This window comes from Clytia hemisphaerica, unplaced genomic scaffold, assembly GCF_902728285.1.
Source record: "Clytia hemisphaerica strain Z4C2 unplaced genomic scaffold, Clytia hemisphaerica genome assembly, whole genome shotgun sequence".
Lineage (NCBI taxonomy): Eukaryota > Metazoa > Cnidaria > Hydrozoa > Leptothecata > Clytiidae > Clytia > Clytia hemisphaerica.
The window spans coordinates 222,932-244,226 of NW_027103871.1; the positions used below are offsets into that span (position 1 = coordinate 222,932).

At 36.5% G+C, this 21,295-nt stretch overlaps 1 protein-coding gene across 1 annotated transcript; it reads right to left on the reverse strand.

The window, feature by feature from the left end:
* Positions 1-2,924: 2,924 nt before the first annotated feature.
* LOC136808319 (veficolin-1-like) lies at positions 2,925-8,218 on the reverse strand. The gene is made up of 3 exons (XM_067064852.1): positions 7,917-8,218; positions 7,101-7,220; positions 2,925-3,040 (listed from the first exon to the last, which is right to left on the reverse strand). The coding sequence occupies exons 1-3, from the start codon at positions 8,008-8,010 to the stop codon at positions 2,925-2,927; spliced, it is 330 nt and encodes a 109-aa protein (XP_066920953.1). The 5' UTR covers positions 8,011-8,218.
* Positions 8,219-21,295: the final 13,077 nt, after the last annotated feature.

Below are 21,295 nucleotides of genomic sequence, written 5' to 3' on the forward strand. Positions count from 1 at the left end.
GGGGGCACTCAAATGGTCCGACCTACGGCATGTGCCGCCCTCATGGGTGGGTTTTTCGAGACCCTCGAAATGCAATGTAAGAGGGTGTACTTTTGATAGAGTGCACTACAAGGGCGTTTTTTAGCTGGATACACTGCAAGGGTGTGTTTGCAGACCGCTTAATGTATCTTTATAGTTTTGATTCACACCAATGATGATTTGTTCTGCACATTGTGTCGTCATCTCTGGCTCATTTTCAGGTGGCTTCAGCAAAATAAGATATGAAATGAAACTGCACTGTAAGAGTCAGAAACTTTCGGTAAAATGCACTGTAAGGTTACCTTTTCACTGCTCAACAGCTGCACTGTAAGGGTCCGATTATGAAAGATAACTTTTTGGCGGCACATGCCGTCGTTTAGAAATCGAGTGCTCCCCACCGGGCTTTTAATTATACTTTTTTTACTTCAAGAGCAATGCATAAAAACGTGCAAACTGCCATTTTTGGAAGAAAATTTATAATATAATTAAAATTGGTTCGGCATAAGACCAAGTCTATTTTAAGTTACTCAAACAACCCATTGGGCTTTTCCAGAAAAAAATCGTATACCCCCTGTTGAGGAGGTCCATCATTTTGTGGCTGGAAATGCTGCACCCCCTGGAATTCCAGGCAATTTCAGGCTTAAACCCCTCTGGAATTGTGAATTTTAGTAGGATTTAAAAGGCTACCCCCATGGAATTCCAGTTATTTTGACAGACTTTTGTATCTCCCTATGGAATTCCGCCACATATCAAACCTTACTCCTTTGGAACGGAAATGGACCTCCTCAACAGGGGGAATACGGTTTTTTTCTGGAAAAGCCCATTTTGTGTAGATCAATTCAGATTAGGTCGTCGGCGTCGGTGGATCCTTTTCTCTAAACATCATAAAAGAACCTTCGAAAGAGTATCCTTTACCGTTCGAGTTCGCTTGTCTGGGTCGTTTCGCATTAGCGTAAAACATCCAAGCCATACTCTTACACCGACTGTTCGTTTTCATCCACCCTGCAGCAAATATTTGATTCGACATACATTCATCTATAATAAACAATTATATTATACGCATAAATCAGTATTATCTTAGTGTTTTAATTTTGGCCTGTGATTAATTTGGCGGATTTCACAGATTAGCAAAATCCCCCAAACTAAAATATACCAAACAGAGCTTCTTAAAATTTCTCAACCACCATATCAAATGTCCGGTCAAAACTAGCATAATCTATTTAAATCAATGAATCTATTAAAGTTTTTTTAGGTCTACGTTCACGTAATGCTACTTCGCTAGGCTTTGAATATTTGTATCCGCCCACCAAATTGAATCCCCACCGCAATTTACAAAATCCACCAACGATCGTGAATGCTATCAGGATCTTAAAAAAAGCGTACTAAGGGACTGGATTCGAGTTTGGCTCGAAATTCTAAGAAATTAAAGAAAAATCACGATTATAGAAGATCGAATTAACACGGTACATTAGGCGAGACCAATTTAATTTGTTGTTCTACGCGCCCGACCGACCCTATTTTTGCTAAAATCAAAAAAATAATGATATCGAATTTCCACTACAATATATTTTACAATTAAACTTGAATAAAGCTGAAAATGAATTCAAGATATTGAAAAATTATAAAAAGCATTCTCATACACTAAAATTTTATTATGATCTTCACCGAAGATAAAAAACAAAGTGAATTTTTGATCAAGATACTTTTTGGAAAATTTTCTCGGTACCTTACCAACCCTGATAAATGAAAAATTTATTCTTATTTTGCCGACCGACCAACCCATATTTTTCTAACGATCAGTCCGTAGAACAACAAGTTAAATCGGTCTCGCCTTAGCTTTGTTTTCAGAATCAGTGAAGTGCGCAGTGGATTTCAACAAGCTATGTAGAACCTGCGGTCAACTGTCGAATTTGAATCCTTCTATAATTGGAATTAAAATATTGACCCCCTCAGCCGGAAAGTAGTATAAGATACTCTCTGTAATTCGAATCTTTCTATAATTGGAAAAAACTGACGATTGGAAACATGTAAACATGCAAATTTGGTTATTTTTCTTTTCTTGATATTATGCTCCTTCGGTAGAGCACTCTTTGAAGATACATTTAACTTTTTACATATATAATTGGAATTAAAATATTGACCCCCTCGGCAGGAAAGTAGTATAAAATACTCTCTGTAATTCGAATTTTTATCTAATTCGTATTCTTGGTCCCTGTAAGATCAAATTGAAGAGATCCAGCTACTCTGTTCTTACTTATCGATGCGTTGTTATCGAAGGTGACAAATTTGCCTCGATCACCCATCTTTATCAAAAACTCTTTATCGAATTCTTGCAAGTTTGGCGCCCGTTCGTTTCCAGCTGTCAACGTAAAACTGAATTCTTCCTTCGCCACGTTGAATATACCACATTCTTTGCCTGAAAGTCCATAAAATTCGAGACTTGTCGTATTTGTGCATTTGTAGCAGTTTTAACTGAATTTTTACTCTCAAAAAGTACGTACTTGAACTACAGCGAGGTGATCATTCTTTGATAAGTTAGTTAACTATACTCGACATATGTTTTATGTTGACTGTGTCCCATCCCTTCTACTTTATCCCCTCCTATATCATCGTGTCCCCTTCCCTCTGACCGTGTCCCCTCCTCTCTCGCCGTGTCCCCTCCCCTCTTACAGTGTCCCCTCCCCTCTCACCGTGCCCCTCCCCTCTCACAGTGTACCCTACCCTCTCACCGTGTCCCCTTCCCTCTCACTGTGCCCTCTCACTGTGCCCCCTCCCCTCGCACAGTGTACCCTCCCCTCTCACAGTGTCTCCTTCCCTCTAACTGTGTCGGCGTTAGAATAACGTAAGATCATGAAGTATAATTTTAAGCGGACAAATGTCCGGATTTTTATTGCCGCTAAGAAAGCTCACCAATCACCATTTTCTTGCAGAGCACCAATCGTCAACTCATTTTCTTTTGATCGCGTCATGAGGTTGAGAGTTGTCAATCCCAGCCAAAAATCCTCATCGCTCTCCTTGAAACCTTAAAACAAGACAATAGAGTAGAGAACAATTGAAATTGTGTTTGAAGCATCGCAAATAGAATTTAGCAAGTTAACCTTGGTCAAATCAGTTTAATATGTTGGATTCGTGTTTACAATAAAGCTCATATATGCAACAAGAAGTAGGATTTCGAATTTAAATCTTTTTTCGACACCAGATAATCTGGTTCGTGCGACTTTTGAAGTACGAGGTTAGACACCAGTCCTTCACTTTCACTCGTTGTTGTTCCGATTCGCACCCCTGTCTTATTGGCTGTTTCCTAGTACAATCTCGGCCAAAATATATTATTGGGAATTTTGGCTAATTCCTTGTTTTCAGCAATTTAAAGTTCGGGCGAAGTCGAAGTCGTTTTTGGGCAAATTGATAAATTTATTCGAATATTTCAATTCGGGAGGCGTTTATAGACTTCCAGGCTATATTCTGAGCCCTATTGAACCATTCTTGGACTTTTAGTCTTGATCTTAGCGTTAAAACTCAGAGTTAAAACTCCACCCGTCCAAGCTAATTTAGAGCGCTTCCAAATCGTTTGTGGTTGTAAGATTTCGTGGGAATTTCCCTTTTTTCTCAAATATTTTTACCATGATTGTAGGTATCTATGTAGGTGGTCCCACCGGGTTTGTATACTGTACTAAAATCGATGAAGTCATGGTGGAAAATGTTATAACATTGACCTTTAGAAACCCAGCTGACACAGAACGATGTATTAATAAGGTCCATCTGACCAGGTTCATACAACGTTAGATGAACGTTGGGACACGCTATGTACCGGCTTAAAAGCTTCCTTCTCTTTTTTGCCCCCGCAACGAGCGTAGCGAGTGAGGAGGCCTTCATAGCTTCACGCAAGGATATTGGACAGGAATCTCGAATCTTTGCGCGCGCGTTTGTTCGTATTGTATGTTCCGGCCAATTAAGTGTTCCGCAAAAATATGGCGGTAAATTATACAGCGGTAAATGTTATACACATTTTCATATTACGTTATATGCTATTACCATTATTATATATTGCATTTCATTAGTTTTGATTTAGGATTGAAAAGTTGAAGCGAGTGTTATAAATGCAAATTATAGAAAAAGTATATAATTACACCATAACAAGGATTACAATATTACTTTTGCAAATCAAAACAAACAAAATGGCAGACTGGTTATGATGATGAGCTGATTCGATTCATTGAATGGAAAAAGTGTTTTGTATGTCTAATTTTGTTTCTTGTCTTTAAAACTGAATAATAACTACTGTAATTTAGTCAGAATTTCATTTCAGCAATGATTTCAATTCTTTTTCGGGAATCTTTAAAGAAATTTGCTCAAGTTTTCAAATGTACATTTTGTTGATATTTTTGTTCAAACTTATCAAACTGTAATTTATATTGTCTGTTATTTTATTAATAACTACCTTTATTGTTTATAGAGCTTCTTAAGCTTTAAAGACCATTATATGGTCGTAACTCGGGAATATCTTTCTTAACTCGGTAAAACAAGATACCGGCAAAGTACAAAAAAGTAGAATGTAGCATATGAATCCAAAATTGAATGTGAATCGATGTAAACAAACTTTTTTTTTGGTCTTCAAAATAGATTTACCTCACTTAGAGTGTTTTCACTGTTTGTTCAGTGTGGTAAATCTATTTGGAAAACCTGAAAAAAGTTTGTATAGGCGCATACATTCAACTTTTTCAGATGTGATAGCCTACGTAATAACTTGCGCTCCAGTAGTTTGGTGAAATAGCTCCAATTCTGGCTTTCCAAGTTAGGAGGGACCTTCCCGAAGGCATTTAACGGTGGTTAGACTAGGCACACAGACAGTCATACAGAAACGGTAAAACAAGATACCGGCAAAGTACAAAAAAGTAGAATGTAGCATATGAATCCAAAATTGAATGTGAATCGATGTAAACAAACTTTTTTTTGGTCTTCAAAATAGATTTACCTCACTTAGAGTGTTTTCACTGTTTGTTCAGTGTGGTAAATCTATTTGGAAAACCTGAAAAAAGTTTGTATAGGCGCATACATTCAACTTTTTCAGTTGTGATAGCCTACGTAATAACTTGCGCTCAGTAGTTTGGTGAAATAGCTCCAATTCTGGCTTTCCAAGTTAGGAGGGACCTTCCCGAAGGCATTTAACGGTGGTTAGACTAGGCACACAGACAGTCATACAGAAACACCATAAAGTGAAAGTATATAGCTATAAACTCAAAAAGTCTAGCTTCCTGAAGGCACGTCTCTTCATTGTCTGCGCTGCGATCATCTTAATGGATTAAATCAGCTTTTAGTTTGGAAAAAAAATTGCATCATGAAAAAGTACTATGCACTTTAAAAAAAATTAGGCGCATTTCAACTTTTCTCGACTGTACGTCTGAATGGACCACAATGGCATATCTTTATTTTTCTTTTGACCAACAACATAAAAGATTTTGCTTGAGAAGTACAATCAAAGCGTAGGCGAGTGGAGTCCGGGCCTTAGCTAGGATTGGTTTCTATTTCGCCCTATTTAAGATGGCGCAGAACTTTTTGATAAATTTTATCCGCAGTATCCTCTTGACTATTGTTTATTAGGCAAAGTAGCAATAGAGAATCAATCAATCAATCAATCAGTAATTAAATCAATCAATAATCAAATCAATTAATTATTCCTGATTATTTTTTATGTTTCAATCTTTAAAGCATTAAAAGCTTTATCTCGTCAACCTGTTTCGACAAGCTCGTTTCTTGAACCCATCCTACATTTAAAATCTATTCCATGTAAATTGGAAGTTTGTTTTGCTACCATGTACAAACCACTCTCAAGGAAGATACTCTCGGGTATCTAATAAACGTACATGTACGTTTATTAATTTTAACAAAAATTTTCCTCAATTTCAAGTGCCTACTTTTGTTTCTAATGATAAATATCCATCTTTGACTTTTGAGGTTTATTCTACTCGTCAAAAGAAAGCAAATTACCCAATATTTACCCCCTAACCTCATTAAAAAGATCCTTCAATTAGGTTTGCATGCCTCCATTTTCGACCCTGTACGTTTATTCGCTACTGTACGTTTATTAGGTACTCGAGTAGTCTAATTACTCTGATATGGTTTCCACATGATATCAAAAATGAATGCCAATTTGGGTCAAGATGAACATTTTACAAGAGTTTTTGTCATTGGATTGGTCGTTAACTATTCCAACAAAAACTTTTATTATATTTTTCTAAAAAACGCGTCATCTCTATTGTTTTGAATAACCAATTGTGTGAGCATCTTATAAAAACTTCAAAGCAACTGGCCAATTTAAGTGGAATAAACTTTAGCTTGCAAAACATAAGAGTCATTTCTTTTTAATTAGATTTTTTCATGTCTTCGTCGAAACCTTAATTATAACTAGGCCATCGTTTTTATTTATTTAGATGGAGTGTTATTGTTATTATTTTCAGGAAAAAAGAAAATCTTTTATTTCTTCGTTTAACCAAACGTGTAGTTACTTACTATTTTTTTGTCCCCATGCATTTCTTATAATCTTGCAATTGACATTGTTATGATTATACAATTTATTATAGAATTCTTTAAATATTATATTGCTGCGGTGGCATGTTAGTGTAAGCTATGTACTAGTTTAGAATGAAGAAAACATTAGCCCCAATGCTGATTTCAGGGGTACAAATTCACTCTAATATTAAAAGAAAGTTTGTTTCTACGTTATATTCACGCTAATCAATACACTTGGCTTTCTAATTCGAATTTTCGAATTCGCCGGCCTAGACTAGTAAACGACGCCGTCATATTTCGCTACAGTTTACGCTTACAATGAGCTCTTCACTTCGTTCGCTGAATACAATGGCTTTCCAAACCACTCTCTGACGGCAATTTCTATTTTTTTATAAGAACTCTTTATAAGCAATATTCCCGTGTTTCTGTGTCCAAGGAAAGACAGACGCTTGCTAGTCCATCGCCGGCCTAGAATCTAGAAATCACCGGAGTTGTCAATCAAAAACAAATCAAAACCGTCGTAAATCTAATCCAAACTTGCACAGCACAGATTATAAATAAATAAAAGATATTACCGTCTGTGTATTGCTGCCAATTTTTTTCGTGAAATTGATATTTGAGCGGATTTAATCTTTTCTGAAAAACTGTCCATCCTTTTCCATCGTAGATTTTGCATAATTGTCGAATCATCACTCCTGCAAGAGAAATACAGATATATGAGCCTGCAGTTGTGACGTAATCTACGCCATTTTGGACTTAATAGATCTAGGAACTGACGTTTATCACTTCGTAGTACACTCTGTGCGCATTGTCTGTTTCATAAAAAAATTCCCGTAAGGAGACCTCTGCGATGAAGTATGATTTATAAATAGCAACACTTCTCTTGTCGTCTCCCCTCTCTCACCAAAACTTCATCGCAGCGGTCGATTTGAAAAATGGGAAAAGACATAATGACAACAGATCCTCTACGGCAATGAATTTTGAAATAGACGATATCGGCTTTCCGAATTCTCCCCGAATGATTACCAATGATGCATTACGCGGAAAGTCAATATCGTCCGTGAATTTCTTTCCGCAATGCATCATGGGTAATCATTCGGGGAGAATTTGGAAAGCCGACATCGTCTATTAGCCGTAGATACTGGGTCTGTGTACAGACAAAGATCTAGGGGACCCGAAGAAAAGAGCCATCATGCTTAGCTCTCAGTTACTAACCGACTGGGGAGTTTCAACTCTTGTATGAGGTTCCGAGTGGAGTTCCTGATCACGTCAAAATAAGTCTAAGTCACCCTTTGAGGCCTCTTCAAAATATTTCAAGTGGAATGCTCATCGCTTGAGTTTCCCGGCCACAAGAATAGAATAAATAGAAAGAAAAGAGTCTATAACCTTACCTTCAACGTTGATTTCGTACCAGCCTTCTCCAGATTTCAAATAACTTCTGTCATAAACTTCTTGGCATGATTTTAAATTGAAACACCATTTCATACTGCCGTCTTCAAGGGGGTATTCCCCTTTCTTTCTTGCCCCAGCCCACTTCCATCATGGTAGACAACCGGTAAGGCCTTTATACATCTTAGAGTAATATTGCACTCTCGGGATCAGCTCCAATTTCTCGCCTTCCGCTTTTAAGACTTGATAATTTTTACTGTAAAAACGGCATTCGTAGATATCACGACTCGGCTGCCATATTTGATCGTACAATTTACACGACTTGTTAGCTCTACACATTTCCTGACAACATTCTCGACTATTTTTCCTTTTCGAAATGAACAGAAAAATAGAAAACAATAAAGTTACTTTTTCATTGGTATTTGCTTGCATTAACACTCGTAGTAAAAAAATGTTTAACAAAATCAGTAGTAAAATTACAAGTTGGATAAGCTCAAATAAAATACAACTGAATTTTTGTGACGAAGCGTGTAGCGTAAAACCCCCAGTGGCTGTTTATTCTGGAGGAAACATTATCTCCGAGCCAATGGCATCCGTCACCCCGACCTTCGGAGGTTAAAGGTCTTCTCCCCTTTATGTACAAATTTTTTACTAACGAAATTATTCCATCTGCAAGTGTTTCACCGTCAAATGTAAGAGATCATCAATTTAATTTATAATTATTATAATGGGTTTTTACGAGGTATGAGCTTCATAGCTTCAAAATGTTATCAATCTATTTGTAATTTTCGTTTAAGGAATACCAAATTCATCAACTTGATAAAACACATTCACGATTCCATGTTTGATAATAAGTTGTCGGTGGTGAATTTTGATAAGATCGTCAATCTCCAATGACCGGCGTTTGTTTTGGTAATCGATCGTCTTTTAGTATATTCTATTGTATTCCTTGGTGGTTGATTGTCTGAGCCAGATCATCTGTTTGAAGTCCAGGAAGAAGCGCTCGTCCGATTGTTCCAATGTTATTGATCCTTGGTTGTCCTTTCTGTGGCTAGGGTTTCCATTCCGATCTTTCGTTCTCTTTGTATGTTGAATCGGTGTCTTTTCGATTGGTACGTTCGTCCGGATAAGTGTATGGATTGGTACGTTCGTCCGGATAAGTGCATCGGTTGGTACGTTGGTCCAGATAAGTGCATGAAATAGAAAACGAAATTGTTTGAATTTGCATGAGTTAACTTCTTTGAGTGAATGCAAGAGCGAGGATTTTCTCAATTTTTTGAACAGAATATAAAGGCTGAATAGCGCATGCATCTCATTATTACATAATGACGTGCATGCATAATTAAAATGCATTTCCGTGCAAAACTGTCGAGAACCTGTTTTTCCAGCTTTTTTCAATCGCTGGAAACTTCGTTTCTCGACTATTTTTCCTTTTCGAAATGAACAGAAAAATAGAAAACAATAAAGTTACTTTTTCATTGGTATTTGCTTGCATTAAACACGAGAGAGAAAAAGAAAGAGGAAAAAACAACCATATTCTTTAAATATAATAAATGGGCATTTAAATTCCCAATGAACGTGAAACTCTAAATCTAGTTTCGGCTTTGTCTTTTATGTAAGTGTTCCTGCTGGTGCTTGAAGACCGTCGACCATGTTTTGAGATAAGACGATCAGAAATACCGTTGTTCGCAGCCTCTGATGCTCCTCCTGACCTCAAGGAATGTAAACCGTATATGGTAGGGTCGGTCATTTTTGAGATATGGTCTTTGAATGTGGTTAGGGCTGTCGTGTAGGATATTGGGCGGTGGCTATGCACGTTGTGGCCTGTTTTCGTCTTGTATAGATGGCAAATCAAGTATGCTTCAGGCTTGTGTCTTAGCCCGGACAATGCTAGATACTTACGAAGCCAGTAGATTGGACAACACTCTGTATCTGTTTTACTAATAAAAACGATTTTACCTTCGCGTACTTGATCTGTTTTTGAAAAAGGTAAATAAACTGTTACGCAAGACTTATCGAATGTTATTTCTTTCAACTGGATTTTCAGTATCTCGCTGATTCTAAAAAACCCTGCGAATCCTAAAAGGACCATGATAAGGAAGCGAATATCGACCAAGTTAGTAGAGGTTGAATATTTCCGTACGAGATTTTTTGATAAGATCTGAGGACAAGGGCTCCTTTCTGTGGCAATTTTTTAAGGGGGATCTCCTTTCTGCTATTATACGTTTACCGCCTTCGATTGCTAGTCTGACGAGCGGATGATTGGTCGGAGAATCAAATCCGGAATTCAAGTGGCCCTAACGGATACCCAAAATTGCTGCGGTTAGTGCACCTTCGGTCGCGAAAGTATTGGTAAGATCGTTTATGTAAATTGCGACGTAGATCGGATCGGCGGGGCAGCTAATCACTTCGTCAAAGGGGTCGGACCAGATTAACCATTTCTCCCAGGCTGGCTTGTACTTCCTTAGGGTAGATTTTGCATAGGCTGCTTCTAATAGTACCGGAAGGCTTTCAGCTTTTCGTTTCAAGTTTCTGTCCTTAATGTTCAGTAGTTTCTCTCTAAACCCTGGCGCGTCGCCGTGATCTGTTGGGAAAAAAGAAAATGAATAGTTTTTTGTTACCTTTGTAGTGATCATATCATGAAATGATAATGCAAATTGATAATCGTTGGAGAAAGCAGAGCTCCTTTAAATACGTTTGTACGGAGACATTGACGCCGAAACAGTGATCCACGGAGGCATTGTCACGGAAGCTTATCTTCCACTTGGTTGCAATCATGGTAAACAGGCTTCCAATGAAGCGAGAAATGTCGTCAACATAAAACAGGAAAAAATACAATTGTTAAGGGAATTAGATGACAAAGAAGTTGTATTTATTTCAATAGGTTATTTCTTACTCTAACATATCGATGAACAAGGCTAAGGAATAAAATTTGGCAAAGCCATCAAAAACGCATTTAGTGTTGGAATAATTTACAAAGAAAGGATCTAGTACTAAAAACATTCTTACAAAAGGTTCAAATTGAAGACCGTTTGACGTCAGTAATGGCCAATAGTATGACGAAGGCCACAAGGGAACAAGCAATATTCCTTTACCTTTACAGTTTCTCAAGTGCTGAATAGTTTTACCTACTAGTGATATGGGAGGGCAAAGCCAATTAACCTCATTTTTTCCCCAATGACATGAAAATGCGTTGATTGCTGATGTCCCTGGGCAGTATTCACGAGAGTTGAATCTAGGGGATTTTTTGTTTAGGTTATCTGCAAATCTGTCGATTGTAATTTGTCCATAGTTTTTAATAATGTAATCGAAAGTCTCGTTGTCAATGGACCAATTATCTGTGTCGATCGATTTTGAAATTATATCGGCTGTTTCGTTTAACGCTCTAGGGATCCAAGTAGGATAAATTTCGATATTGTGTAGTAAACAAATGTTGAAAATATCGATTGCAATGTTTTGTAAGTGTTGTTTTGTACTACCTCGATTAATAATTTTACAGATATTGTCGCTGTCGGTAAACCACTCCACTGTCTCGTTTTCGAGTAATTGAGGAAAATATAGCAAAATGTATTTAACTGCTGTTAGCTCACGAAATGTCGAACTTGTTTCCCTTTCGGTCTGGTCGAAATCTCCTTTTGCTATAATATTTCCAAACTTTTGTACGACGTAACCTCCGTAACCGGTACCGCTTGCGTCCGAAAAAATAATTCTGGTGATCTCAAGTTTCGTTTTTATTCTGAAAGTTTTTACTTTTTCTAAATTGTTGTACCAAAATTCGAGTTCTTGTAAAACGTTAACCCTATTCGGACTAGGAGGGGGGGGGGGCTCTTTCTGTTCGGAGGTCAAACTATTAGTAATAGTTTCTGAAATAATAGAGATTTTGCTGTGAAATTTTCTGTAAATTCCTAACTTTTATTTAGCTTCAAAATAAAAAAAAAATTGACTCCTAAATATTTTCACACCTTGAGCATGATGACATTTCTGACAGTAAGGTGTCACAAAAATTGACACTTTTCTAATACAAATTTATTTTTGATGTCAAATATATCATTTAAACCATAATTTATTGAATATTTAGGATGAAATAAGCATTTTAAACTCAGACAGCTTTTTCTAAAGCCTTTGTTAGAATACAATAGCTATTTATAAGAACAAAGGAAATTTTCAGTTTTTGCTCACTTTGGGCATGATAAGTGATGTCATCGAAAAAGATTTTTGTCAGAAGTTACCTTACGTGAAAAGGATTTTGTGTGCCAAATTTCATCCAAAAAGAACTACTAGATCAAAAGTTAAGGGGTGGTACAGGAAAAGCCCCCCCCCCCTAGTTCTGAACCGCCCCTAAAAGCCTAGGATGAATAGGGTTAAGACTCAAAAGACGCTTTTTGTCCCAGGAAAAACTTGATTCGACAAATTTGTAAATTTGTTTTGTGAATAAATAAACGATCGGACCGATAGCTGGTGCCATAGCAATGAGATTGCCTGCTATTCTGGAAATTTTTCTTGCCGATAAGAATTCACTATTTAACGCCTCTGAAATTAGCTTGAGCACTTTTTGGATTTTTGGTGTTGGAACTTCAAAATTCATGTTTTCTGTGTCTATAATGAATCCTAACCATGTTTTTTTTCTCTGGTTCAGGGCTAGATTTTTCGAAATTAACTGTTAGAGCGGATCGCATATCGTTGAGCATCAGGTCCCTTGTTTGTATTAAAGAGAAGTATGAATTGTCCCCTACGATACCGTCGTCTAAATACATAGCACATTTTATTCCTTTTGAACGCCATCTCTTGACTAATTGACGCACAAGCTTTGTAAAGACTAAGCATGCGATATTCAAACCAAAAGGTAAAACTTTAAATACAAAAAATTGCATTTCGCTGTCAAATTCCCAAGCGAATCCTAGAAAAGTCTGAAATCTTAAGTTAATTGGTACGTGATGATACCCACTTTTGAGGTCAAAGGTAATTAGAAAATCGTCTTTATTAATCATCTCAGAAACCTGTTTTATATTTTCGTATGTGAATTTGTTTGGCTGAATGTGTTTGTTTACGTGCCTGAGATCTAGTACTAGCCTAAGTTTGGAATTCCTTTCTGCAACGGTCAGCGGATTGATGCAATAAGGTGGCTCTGTCACTTTTTCAATACAACCGTTTTCTAAAAGCTTTTCAATACTATCTTTGACAAACTCTCGATTCTTTAAGCTAGATGTGTTGTTTTTGGCGAAAAATGGAGAAGGATCCGATTCAAATGGTATTTTGTAGCCTTCCCGCACGATACCGAGGGCGAAATTCGACGCTTTCAATTCATTTTCCCAGAAGTTTGAAAATTCCTGAATTCTTCCGGCGACAGATAGACTTTCGGTAGATTGATCAAATTCCCAAAATCTCTCTGGAGTGGCAAAGTAAGAAAAAACTTTTCAAAAATGCGAAAAGTCGAAAAAAGAAAGAAAGTAAAATAAAAACAAATTTGATCAAGGTAAAATATCTCATTCGACGAATTGTCATGCGTTCATTAGCCAATACAAAGGCATAAATTATATATCAATGACATTCTTAAAAATCATAAACACGAATAATGGGCTTATGATGGCAATTTAAGAACACAACGTTAGTCATATGATAAAAATATATTATTATAGTCTATAAATTCAGCAGATTGCGAGGGTGAGGAAATTGTTTTTTAAAATTAATAACACGAATAAATTGTCTTTTTTGTAATGTCGTAACTCAATTATATAGTTTTTTAACCGGATTTACTCCTGGTATTTGTTGAAGAAGGATTTTTATTAGTAGACGAAGACCTTGTTGTCGAGTAGGCAATCGAGGGTATTTGCGATGTGGTTGTAGAAGCTGAGGTAAAGGGGCAATGTGATAAATAATGGCCGACTCTCCTACATCCGTGACAAACTATATCGTCCATTCTATATTTTGAGTCTTGTTTTGATTTGGGCTTTTCTTTGTCGTCATCGAACCTGGCCTTTTTGAAAAGTTTAGTTTTTACTGATTCCGCGTTTATTATAGCTCTCTTCAGTCTTTCTTCTTCTGCCTCCCCTGATGTCAGTTCGTTAGCCTTAAATTCTTTCACAGTGAACCAGCCGTATGTATCAGCGATTCTCAAATGCTTCACCCTGGTTAGAATCAAATTCCTACCTTTTTCTAGATGATCTTTCATTGCTTGTACGTCGGCGGATTCCATGGCTTCTAACGTGTCGTCAATAACCTCCAACACTTGTTGATTGTGTTTGAATTGGTCGGTGTGGCCAGCTTTCGTAAATGTGATGTTGTCATTTAATCTCTGCTTATCCAATTTAGCTTTTAATTTTGAAAAATTTTGTCGAAGTACTAGCTGTTGCTTGATCGAGTGCCTGTTTGGCGCGATTCTCAGCTTGTTGTATAACTGGTTGCATTTCGTTGCGAACTAATTGTTGTATTATAACTTGCAGTTGATTGTAGTCTACGACATTCTGTTGTTGCTCAGCAATGTTGTTTTTCCTCTTCTCACAAGATACACGATGCTTTACAACACACACACACACACACACACACACACACACACACACACACACACACACACACACACACACACACCATAGCACACGAAAAGTCCATAGTGAGGACCTCATTCGCAACCCGTTAAAGTGAGGACCTACACAAAAAAGTCTATATCTTTAAATTAATGCAACCCACGGTAATAAAATTTTAGGTGGGGTTAGAGTAGACACTAATACGTAAAACAGCCCTAATAACACACCCCTATCTTTTAATTCAAAAATCCGTTATACCAAGGACCTGTGTCTATTTTTTCGTTTATAAGTACCCGTTAAAGTGAGGACTTCCCGGATTTCAGAAAATTCGTGTGTACAAACATGCAATCTGAGGACTTGAGTAAATGTTAATTATTAGTGACAGTCTGATTTGGTGTATAATGGAGGGTTGAGCACGAGTTTGTTGCGATGTAGTCAGAAGTAATTTTTAGAGATTTTAAATCAAACTTCTTAAAGGATATTTGTGGGGTTTTTCCACTAGTCAGGAAGCATTTTCATCCTCAGGGCATAAGTCACTGTCTGGTAAAGAATAAACATCAATCTTTAGAGATTTCTCTTTCATAATACGGCAGGGACATTATGCTTCAATAAACTTAAAAAAAAATCTTTTGTGCGAATTAATCAGACATTAATCTGAAATTGCACCGCTAAGGCTCGATGAGAGAGGAGGTGCTCTGCAAGGGTCTAAAATTTAAGGAAATACGAAATTTATGATAAACTTCAAAAAGTTTGTCCTTAACAAGGCAAATATTATCGAAAAATTACACCAGGCGAGCCATAATGATAGATTTTTAGACAATTCTTTCCTGGGTCGGTTTTTAAAGACCTTAATTTTGGCCGCACACGGTCGTTTCTAGCAAAAAGCAAATTCAGGTTTTTTAAACAAAAAAATTTTTGGTTTTTTGTTACGTTTTATTTTTGAGCCGTCTGTAAGTGATCTGGAAAAAATGGACGTGTAAATACAGACTTAAGGCGCTATCGGATTGAGGCTTTAAATCATTTAACAATTTGTAGTTGATTGAGTCAATGAATTTGTCGTACTTTGTTATAAAATTCGTAAATCACACCTCACAACTCTCATAGGAGCTAAATTTTCTCGTCTCAATAACTTTACTTATTGGTCAGCCAAGGGGACCCTTCAAATCCCTTCCGCGATTTTTTTCCCGCTGGTGGTCGTCGTCGTTAAGACTACTAAGTTTAAATCCTATTTCGGATTATTTTCGGAAAACAAGTTATCGGGAAAACTTTCATTAATAGAAATTAAAAATTAGAATAGAATAGAATTAAAACATCATTAATAGATCTGATACTAACAAATGAAGAACACCAAGTCAATGACATCCAATACCTAGCTCCTCTAGACAAGAGTGACCACAGTGTGCTTTCTTTTTTATGTGAATGCTTTTTCGAACCGAAAGTCTTAACCGAGAGGTTTAATTATAATAAAGCAGATTTTACAGATTTTACAGATTTTAGTTTAGTATTTTAAAGTCGGCAAAAATCGGCCAAAAGTACCCAAAAAAGCGATTTCGGGCTATCGAGTTCACCCCGAACGCGTGAATTCTGAGCCAACTAGAAATGGTATAAACTCCAAATTTGGCAGGGAACTTTCCCTCGTCACCCTGAAGACTCCCTCAAAATTTGAGCTCGATTGGCACGCGTTCGGATGAACCCGATAGCCCGAAATCACCTTTTTGGGTATTTTTGGCCGACTTTTAAGACGAAATGAAAGGTTGCCACGGGTCAGGGCACACTTTGGGAAGGCCCAGGAACAATTTAGAACCCAGTGGAGTGGATGCAGCGTTCGGGCGGGCCCAAAGTCCGGGGTCTGGTAAAGTCAGTTTGACGACTTACAGGTGCTTCTGGGTAATTTTCTCCTCGTCTGAACAGAAAAACATTTTATGGAAAAAAAGAGGAAAATTGCAATAAATCAGCAAGTCCAAAAGGCTATCAGAGATCAACGGTACGGTACGAACAGAGAAGAAATATGTAGAACCGAGTATGTCAATGCACGTAATCAGACCAACAGAAAGATAACACAAGTCAAAAAAAATCTCGAAAAACGAACATAAGGACATGTTGACTTAAAAACTATTACAACTTTAACCAACCACAAGCTTTCTTGATCATTCAAAATTAATGGTATTTTACTAAAATTTAGATAAAATTCTTGGGTTTTCAAACATTACAGAACCTCAGGTGAAAATTCAATATTTTCAGTTCCTCAATTTGTAGTGTGTCAAAGTTACAATGCAAAATCAAGGAAATTTTCAATCTGAATTTCGATCAAAACTGAGGTCCTCACTTTGCAAAAAATCTGTATTTAATCTTTTATGGCTACTTTCATTTAGATTCGCGTTGCCATCATCTTTTCTAAGATGATTTTATCATGCTAGGACATCTTACATGTTGACTTAAAACAATTACAACTTTAACCAACCATAAATCATCTTGATCATTCAAAATTCATGGTATTTTACTAAAATTTGGTAAAGTTCTTGTGTTTCAAATATTACAGAAGCTCTAAAAATCGTAAATATATTCTGGATGTAATTATTGACATTTAATCATTATTACTTATTCCTGTTTGAAAGATGTAGGTAAAAATACAAAATGACTTCAGGTCCTCACTTTGTAGTGTGTCAAAGTTACAATGCAAAATCAAGGAAATTTCAATTTGAATTTCGATCAAAAGTGAGGTCCTCACTTTGCAAAAAGGTGTGTTTTAATCTTTTAAAGCATAACTTTCAGTTAGATTGGCAATGCCATTGTCATTCTAATATAATTTTATCACGCTAGGAACATCTTAAATGTTGACTTAAAAACAATTACAACTTTAACCACCACAAGCCATCTTGATAATTTAAGATTAATAGTATTTCACTAAAATTTAGATAGAATTCTTGCGTTTCAAACATTACAGCAGCTCTGAAAGTCAGAAATTTATTCACCATGTATACCTTAAAGTAAAAATGCAAAATAATTTCAGGTCCTCACTTTGTAGTGTGTCAAAAAAACAATGCAAAGTCAATGAAATTTTCGATCTGAATTTCGATCAAAAGTAAGGTCCTCACTTTGCAAAAAATGTGTGTTTAATCTTTTATGGCTACTTTCATTTAGATTCGCGTTCCCATTGTCTTTTCTAAGATAATTTTATCATGCTAGGAACATCTTACATGTTGACTTAAAAACAATTACAAATTTAACCAACCATAAATCATCTTGATCATTCAAAATTCATGGTAATTTACTAAAATTTTGGTAAAGTTCTTGTGTTTCAAATATTACAGAAGCTCTAAAAATCGTAAATATATTCTGGATGTAAGTATTGACATTTTAATCATTATTAATTATTCCTGTTTGAAAGATGTCGGTAAAAATACAAAATGACTTCAGGTCCTCACTTTGCAGTGTGTCAAAGTTACAATGCAAAATCAAGGAAATTTTCAATTTGAATTTCGATCAAAACTGAGGTCCTCACTTTGCAAAAAATGTGTGTTTAATCTTTTAATGCTACTTTCATTTAGATTAGCAATGCTTCAAAAGTGTTTTCGTTAAGCTGAAAAAGCTTAAAATCGATTCTAAATACCACTTGAATGCTTATGTGTTTTCCTTCAGCAGGAAAAGCTTCAAATCGATTCCAAATTCCATCTGAAGGATTGAAAACTGTCTTCATTCAGCAGAAAAAGCTTTAAAATGTCATCCCAAGTCTTCTAAAGTGCTTTCATTCGGCAAAACAAGCTTAAAATTGATTCTAAAAACCACCCGACTGCTTCAAAAGTGTTTTCATTCTGCAGAAAACGCTTAAAATTCATTTCAAATTAGAACGAAAAGCATTCGTCGTGGACACACGAACGGTCAGTCATTCGTCACGAACGGTCTATCCGTTCGTCACGAATGCTTTTCGAGCGACTTTCTTTTAAAGCGTTCGTCACAAACGCTTTCTAGATTTCGACTCATTCGTGACGAACGCTTTAATAGGGAGGCGTTTGTCACGAATGCTTTATGATTTATGACGAATGCCTAAGCGTTCACGACGAACGCTTTGCTTTTAAACGAATGTCTAAGCGTTCATGACGAATGCTTGTGCATTTTTCACGAACGCTTTTCAAATAGGGTCAAATCCAAACCGTTCGTGACGAATGGTTTGGTTCAAAGGCGTTCGTGGCGAATGACAAAAAGAGGTAGACTATGTTTAAAGCGTTCGTCACAGTTGCTTTGTTGTTTGTTACAATTATATAATCAGGAGCTCCAGCACAAAGTCATTTGCCTGGAAGCGAAATAAATATTTCATAATTTGTTTTATCACACGAGCCTTTCACTAGTTAGATCTCGATAAAGCGAACAGGGAATATAATTTTGTTGGAATTAAACATCCCTTTATCACAGAAACGAAGAAACAAAAATTTACTTGAATTTCAAACTACAATCATCCACTAAATATTTGAGACAAAGGGGAGTTCCCGGTGTAATTTTGAACACCACAATTGATCTTTAATACAGTTGGAAAGTAGAGTTTTAACACGAGACTTAGGACTTAGGACCTTAGGATCTCAGGATTTAAAAGCTCAAATTTGCTCGAATGAGGCTTGGAATATAGCCTAGAAGCCATCAAACCCCTCTAAATCGAGATATTCAATGGAAGAAAGTCGAAGTGCTAAAATAGCAATTCTCGCCCGAACTTTAAATTCTGAAAAACGTTAAAATACACTAAAATCTCATATTTCGAGGGTGATTGTAGGGACAATAGAATTTCAAACCTCACTTGTATAAACCAGGAAGTTCTCTTTTAGACTCATCGCGTCCAGCACCTCAATTTATCCCTACTGATAGTCAACTTTTGACTTGTCACTGAAACAGGAGTGTACTGAATGTAATTTGTAATTAAAGGGAGTTTTGAATTGAAAAGGGTTAAAGTATCTAGCGGTGAATCAAATCCAAACCATTCTTTGCATAACTCTGAATTTTAATACACTCAAAAAATATAATCTTAATTCTTATTACTTGGACAAATGTTTCTTGATTTTTATTACTGTATGATGGCAATTCGTTACGAAAAAAAATGCCCTCGGGAGTTTGGAGTGATTAGGGCTTCTGTTCCTTACCTACATTACACCCCCTTCTCACCGACCCTCTGAGACCCCTTGGCCGAAATATCGTTCCCAGTGGAAAATTAGACTCTAATTTTTGTCCCCGTTGAAAATAATCAAATAAAAAAATCCTTGCTTAAACTTGTGTGCTATTTTTCTCTATCCCCACTGAATTTTCTGACAAATATATATTTTCTGGGAATGTTGAAAATGTCTGTAAGGGCAAAATATTCATTAAAGATGTGTGTTTTTCTTGACAGATTACAAGTCGTAACAACACTCAATGAAAACAAGGAACATTGGCTCTATATAGACTTCTACTTTCTGAAATATGTACATGTTAGTATCATCCCCATCAAGTTTTTGTCCGTTTTTTACCCCCTCCCACCCCAGGCTGAAAAATTCTACCAGATCTGTGAGAAGGGGTGTTACATTTGCTTGATTCCAGATTCTTTTTAGGTGTGATCAAAGTTTCAGCCTGATTTGTAATTGGATGAAAATTTGCGTGACTCATTTTATGTTTTTATATTTAAAAAATATTACAATGAACAAATTTAGGCGATTTTCTTGATCGTAACGAGAACATGGTATGATGTATATGGGGGGATAAGAGAGGGCTGCCGATCGGGGACTAATTTGTTTAGTCTCTTTTTTCAGCATGATATACAATATTTAGATTTAAAAAATTTGAGACAGTGCTTGTAAGTACAAATTACTGGTTTGAGAAAAAAAAACATTGGTATGGTTAGAAGTTTATATCGTGTTAAGTTATCAAGGTGAAGTACTACATTGTAGGATTCATTATCTCCCAGTTGAATATTTCGATATTTCGGTTAGCGTCTCTTCGACTTTTAAGTTGCCGTGTCGAGCTTTTATTTAGGTCAAAGGAGGTTGTTGTTGTTCTTGAGGGGGTATTACAAAAAGTGATGATTCTTAACTTCATCTCTAAAAGGTTAAAAGGTCTTCTTAATCGACTTTCTACAACCGAAAAGTATAAAATATCAATTCTATCATGCGTCGATCTGACATGAAAAGCGAGATTAAAATCATGCATCTTGTGATGTTTTTCTTAAACGAGCCGATCTATCAATTTGTACGTATTTTTCCGTCCGACATTAAGTGTCGTAACAAACTATACACTCTTATCTTTTTCCTTAGAAAGACAAATCGTTGAAGCACCAAGGCAAGAAGCATAGTCATGAGTCAATCGTTCTCGTTTGAAGATAGAGTAAGAGTATAAAGAGATTTTTTTTAAAGACAAGCCGAAGATACGTTTCAGCAAGATGAGATACGAGCACTGCAAAAAATTTGTCTCGCAAATGAACTGAATACAGACTTGAGCAGTATTTCGGCTGTTATTTTCTTAGTATGATTGAACCCCCGGTGGGGGGGGGGGTACTTCGGCAAAAATATGGGCGCTGGGTATGACACGTGCCTTAAGGGCTGGGTCACCCCAGTCAGTCTCTCTAAGGTTTACCAAGATCACGGCTTTGGGGGATCTCTTTTTTGTGACACTGTAATGTCTTCTTTCGAGAGTAGAAAATGTTGCAAGAGCTTGTCAATCAATTAATTTCGAGCAACTTCGAAACTTATAAAATTAGTTTTGTTGATATTTTTACCTAGCTGTTTCCTTTTACCCCTCTGTTTAATAAATATGTATTTTAAAAACGTTCTCTTTAATAAAGCCCTCTTTATTCCAGTTTATATTTGGGCTGAAACTTTGAAGAAACTAGTGTAAGTCGGGTGTAA